Below are 6,000 nucleotides of genomic sequence, written 5' to 3'. Positions count from 1 at the left end.
GTGGCGGTGATGGTGGCGGTGATGGTGGCGGTGATGGTGGCGGTGGATCAGTAGGAGCCCGGTCGAAATCACAAACAGATTGTAGTGGGGAGGGGGGTTGGTACAGAAACTCTGCAGACACGAGGTTGAGGGGCTGCACAGTTAATCTCCAGCTGATGAATTACGGTAGCAACGTTCCTTCATCATGCAAGGAGGGAGGGAGGAGATGGGGGGGGGAGTGTTAATCAAAAGAAATATTTTAAGCAGCCAGCTGTCACCAAGAGGCCATGACTCACAGGGCCTAGATCAGGGTCTTCTCTGGGCGGTACCATCTACAGGCGCACCGTTGCGTGCCACCCATTGCTTTGCACGGCAGATAAAAGCGAATCGCGCGGTGACGTATATAACACGCGTAGGTCAGAGGTCAGAGGAGGCCAGAGGTCAGAGCGCTGCTCCGAAGAAGACGGTGAGAGCAGAGGTCGCAACCGGGTACCCGATACCCGTACCCTACCCGATACCTGGCTACCCGTACCCGGCCGGGTACGGGTACCCGTTTGCGACCCTGGTGCGGCCGGGTACGGGTAAGGCCGTGAGTCACTGGTGAGTCACCGTTTGTCACTCATTTCTCAACGTCTTGTCTCTTCTCACAATTCAAGTTCCTAGAATCAACCCACCCGCGCCTGCAACATGGCTTCATCCCAGAGGTCGCAATCGGGTACCCGTACCTGTACCCTACCCGTACCCGGGTAGCCGGGTATCGGGTACGGGTAGGGTACGGGTACCCGTTTGCGACCCTGGTGTGGCCGGGTACGGGTACGGGTAAGGGTAAGGAATCAAAACCCGTTTGCAACCTCTGAGTGAGAGAGACGGGGGAAGGGGTGGGGGGGGACCGGAGGGGCGTCCTCACCGATTTGCGCTGAGCCCCGGGTGGACACCTGCATGAAGAGAGGGGGGCTCTCAAGGTCTTCGGCCACAGAGAAGACGCTGATGTTGTAGGTGTGCCCCGCCAGGAGGTCCACGAGGCGCGCGCGCGTCACATCCGGCGGGAGGTGCAGGTCCGTGCTCTCTCCGCCGTCCACGTCGGGCAGGTAGATGATGCGGAACGCTGTGCCGGGAGACGGGACGCGACGTCGCAAAGATTAAGGTCCCCTCGAACCCCCCCTCCCCCCTGCCTCCCACCTTCCGCCTACCCTCCCGCCCCATAAAAAAAGTTAATTACAGGCTTTTTTCGATTTAAAGCTTTCGTGACTGCAGGGATTCATCTTCTTGGTTCTTTCGGTAAAGTCACATAGAAGGGAAATAATAAAATAATAAAAATAAATCATAATAAAATACAAAAACATAAGTGTATTTTATTATATTTCATTTTTATTATTTAATTATTTCCCTTCTACGTGACTTTACCGAAAGAACCAAGAAGATAATTACAGGCTGTTTGGGGCAATTGCTGTTCGCGAACACCCATTAACCCTTTCCCATTCTGATGACGTACCCAAGTACGTCATCAGTTCTTCTTCCAACAACAGTAAAATACCTTCACCCTTTCCCGTTCCGAGACGTACTGCAGGTTGAATCTCATACTCTTAGGTTTTTTCGGTAAAGTCACGTAGGTAAAAAATAAGAAAATAAATTAAAATCAATAAAAGTAAAATAAAAATCACGACGTTTCGGAGACGTCGTGATTTTTATTTTACTTTTATTAATTTTAATGAAAAAAATTATTTTTTTACCTACGTGACTTTACCGAAAAAACCTAAGAGTATTAATCCTTGCAGTCACGAAAGCTTCAAATCTAGAATTAGGTTGAATCTCGGAACGCTCGATCGGCTCGGCGTAAATTTTACATCGAGAGGCGTAGTAGCGGCGCCGTTGTTCTTAGAGGCATTGTTACTCACCGCAGAGAACCGTAGCAACACGACCGCCGCCACTCTGCGATAGCTGGCACCAACACTGTGCCACACGCCCTCCTGAATGGCCTTGTGGGAGCCTCGGTACCGATAACGGTTTTGGTATTTTAGTTTTTCTTCCGGTTGCGTTCCGACGACGTGCACACGTCGTGAACGTCATCAGAACGGGAAAGGGTTCAATTGTCCACCGGGGGGTTGTGGGAAGAGTGGGCCGCGGCGGAGACAGAGAGAAAGAACACGACGGGGGTCAGCGAGCAATCGAGCGAGCGCGAGTCGTACCAGAGACTTGCGCACTGGGTAGCCTCCAGCGGATGACGATCGTTGACTCGGTGACTTCGTCGACCGAGTAGCTCTCCGGGGTGTCCGGGGCTGCGGGACCAGAGAAGCGGAATCAAGTTAAGGGGACGGGAACTAAACAGAACCTGCTGGGCACACGGCCAGAACTAGTGGGGGAGTAAACGCCAGTTTACTCACTCACTCACCTACTTACTCGCCCACTCACCTACTCACTCGCCCACTCACACACTCACCTACTCACTGGCCCACTCATTCAGTCACCCACTCACCTACTCGCTCACCCACTCATTCAGTCACCCACTCACCTACTCGCTCACCCACTCACCCACCCACCTACTCACTCGCCCACTCTACCAGTCACCCACTCACCTACTCGCTCACCCACTCGCCCACCCACATACTCACTCGCCCACTCTACCAGTCACCCACTCACCGACTCAATCACCCACTCACCCACCCACCTACTCACTCGCCCACTCATCCAGTCACTCACTCACTTGCCCACTCGCTCAAAACCTGCAGGGTATAACGACCAGAACTAGTGGGGGGTTAATATCAGTTTAAGGAGGCGAGTTTTCAATACAGGATTTAAATACGGATAACGATTCTGATTGTCTTATTAGCAAAGGCAAAGCATCGTTCCGAAGCCTGGAAGCTGCACAGTGACAAAGTCCCGATCAGCCCAGGAACAGAACCTTGACATCGGAGGCTTTAGAAGAAGGCGATTCGAAGAGCTCATGGACCTCGTGATCTACTATTACTCCTACTAATAAATAATAACAAAAAAATAGGGTGAGATCGCGTAAATATAGATGCGTCGTGAAAACCGCCACCACGACACATTTATATTTACGCGATCTACCCCCCAAAAAAAAAACAACCAAACTTCATTCAGCAAAACATTGCTCGCGAACGCCTAAGTGCCACACGACGACCCCTGCCACCGCTGCGACCGCCGCAGCTTCGGCCGCGATCGCCCGCGGCACGCTCACCGGTCGTCTGCGTGGTGGTGAGGATAATGCGCTCCAGGCCGCGAGCGCCCAGCTCGATGACGGTGACCGTGTACTCGCGACCCGGCAGGAGGCTGTCCAGCGTGATGGACGTCGCGGTCCCGGGAAGGTCTTGTAGCGTGCGCGGAAATTCGAACGGTGGGAAAAAATGCTTTCGTTAGATATTCCGTATCGCAGAGGCTCGTAGGGACCCATACTCGTACGTATGTTGGTATGTTTGTTGAACTTCTTTCGCACCGTACGTAGCCAACCATGCTAAGTCGGAGGTGCGGGGGAAGAACAACAAACTATGGGTCTCTGTGTGAGTCTGTGGGTCTATGTGTGAGTCTATGGGTCTCTGTGTGAGTCTGTGGGTCTATGTGTGAGTCTATGGGTCTCTGTGTGAGTCTATGGGTCTCTGTGTGAGTCTGTGGGTCTATGTGTGAGTCTATGGGTCTCTGTGTGAGTCTGTGGGTCTGTGTGAGTCTATGGGTCTCTGTGTGAGTCTATGGGTCTCTGTGTGAGTCTATCGGTCTCTGTGTGAGTCTATGGGTCTATGTGTGAGTCTATGGATCTATGTGTGAGTCTATGGGTCTCTGTGTGAGTCTATGGGTCTCTGTGTGAGTCTGTGGGTTTCTGTGTGAATCTATGGGTCTCTGTGTGAGTATATGGGTCTTTGTGTGAGTCTATGGGTCTCTGTGTGAGTCTATGGGTCTCTGTGTGAGTCTATGGGTCTCTGTGTGAGTCTGTGGGTTTCTGTGTGAGTCTGTGGGTCTCTGTGTGAGTCTATGTGTCTCTGTGTGAGTCTATGGGTCTCTGTGTGAGTCTGTAGCTCTCTGGGTGAGTCTATGGGTCTCTGTGTGAAGCTATGGGTCTCTGTGTGAGTCTATGGGTCTCTGTGTGAATCTATGGGTCTCTGTGTGAGTCTATGGGTCTCTGTGTGAGTCTATGGGTCTCTGTGTGAGTCTGTAGCTCTCTGGGTGAGTCTATGGGTCTCTGTGTGAATCTATGGGTCTCTGTGTGAGTCTATGGGTCTCTGTGTGAGTCTATGGGTCTCTATGTGAGTCTATGGGTCTCTGTGTGAATCTATGGGTCTATGTGTGAGTCTATAGGTCTCTGTGTGAGTCTATAGGTCTCTGTGTGAGTCTATGGGTCTATGTGTGAGTCTATGGGTCTCTGTGTGAGTCTGTGGGTCTCTGTGTGAGTCTGTGGGTCTCTGTGTGAGTCTGTGGGTCTCTGTGTGAGTCTATGTGTCTCTGTGTGAGTTTCTGGGTCTCTGTGTGAGTCTATGAGTCTCTGTGTGAGTCTACGGGTCTCTGTGTGAGTCTCTGGGTCTCTGTGTGAGTCTATGGGTCTCTGTGTGAGTCTATGTATGTTTGTTGAACTTCTTTCGCACCGTACGTAGCCAACCATGCTATTCGTGGGTGCGGGGGAAGGACAACAAACTAAACACACAAAAAGCGCTTCTAAAAGGAATTTCAGTTACAATCTAGATTTGAAAGTGCATGTAGCTCCAGTGGCTTCCTAATATCGGAAGAGATCCATAGTGCGGGCTCGCACGTTGTAAAAAAAAAAGTTGATCAGCGGATCTCCGCACACGGTGAGTGAAATCGCAAAACGGCCCGCCGGGGCATCACCCCGCGCACGCTTGCTCGCACTCGCGACTTACTGATGATCTCGCGCGAGGAGCTGTCCTCCGTGAGCTCGTACTCAACGCGGTACCCGGACATGACCTCGCCGGCCGAGGCCCAGGCGACCACGAAGCTGTTGGACGTCACCTCGGTGACGGCGTCCGACACGCGCTGCTCCGTGCCGGGCAGCCGCTCCCTTTCGCCCTCCCACGGCGTCACTTGAAGAACGCGGACGACGCAAAACGACACAAAAAAACGACACGCACATGTCACCACCGCTGCCGGCCCTACGGTCGTGCCCATCATGATGCCGCCCGGAGGCGACTTCGCGGCAAACCGCACGCGTTGCAATCGTCACCGGCAACAGTTGCCGCAAATGTATAATTCGAGATTTGAAGCTTTCGTGACTGCAAGGAAGTTCATATTCTTGGGTTTTTTCGGTAAAGTCACGTAGGTAAAAAATTAAAATTAAAATTAATAAAGGTAAACTAGAAATAAAATAAAAATCACGACATTTCGGAGGCAACACAAGCTTCCGTCTTCAGGTGGAACCGTCACAGCAAGACTGCTCCACCTGAAGACGGAAGCTTGTGTTGCCTCCGAAACGTCGTGATTTTTATTTTATTCTAATTTTACTTTTATTCATTTTAATTTTAATTTTTTTACCTACGTGTCTTTATTGAAAAAACCCAAGAATATGCCACAAATGTGTTTATTTAACTTTTTAAGAAGGAAATAGCTGCACACGCACGCATGCAGAGGACGTTGGGAATATCTCCTACGCAACGGAGGTGGAATGAAGAATAGTCTCAGCAGGGGTGACTAATATTCACGAGAAGGCGAGACTTAGATGGTCTGGGCACGTGTTGACAAGAAACAACAAAGATGCAATTAGATAGACTCACACAGAGATCCACTGACTCTCACGGACACCCATAGACTCACACAGAGACCCATAGACTCACACAGAGACCCATAGACTCACACAGAGACCCATAGACTCACACAGAGACCCATAGACTCACACAGAGATCCACTGACTCTCACAGACACCCGTAGACACACACAGAGACCCACAGACTCACACAGAGACCCATAGACTCACACAGAGACCCATAGACTCACACAGAGACCTATAGATTCACACAGAGACCCATAGACTCACACAGAGATCCACTGACTCTCACAGACACCCGT

At 51.2% G+C, this 6,000-nt stretch overlaps 1 protein-coding gene across 1 annotated transcript in view; it reads right to left on the bottom strand.

Annotated features, from left to right (window-relative positions):
- Window positions 1-420: 420 nt before the first annotated feature.
- Window positions 421-6,000, bottom strand: part of LOC144736652 (fibronectin-like) — a 48,853-nt gene continuing 43,273 nt past the window's right edge. The window contains exons 16-20 of the mRNA XM_078619223.1: window positions 4,842-5,021; window positions 3,176-3,304; window positions 2,166-2,255; window positions 848-1,084; window positions 421-428 (exon numbers count right to left, since the gene is read on the bottom strand). Of these exons, the coding sequence (XP_078475349.1) occupies window positions 421-428; window positions 848-1,084; window positions 2,166-2,255; window positions 3,176-3,304; window positions 4,842-5,021 (644 nt within the window). The remainder of the gene's footprint in view (window positions 429-847; window positions 1,085-2,165; window positions 2,256-3,175; window positions 3,305-4,841; window positions 5,022-6,000) is intronic.

This window comes from Lampetra planeri, chromosome 62, assembly GCF_965212315.1.
Source record: "Lampetra planeri chromosome 62, kcLamPlan1.2.h2, whole genome shotgun sequence".
Taxonomy (NCBI): Eukaryota; Metazoa; Chordata; class Hyperoartia; order Petromyzontiformes; family Petromyzontidae; genus Lampetra; species Lampetra planeri.
Note: the sequence above shows the minus strand (reverse complement) of the source record. Positions and strands in the feature narration are given on the sequence as shown.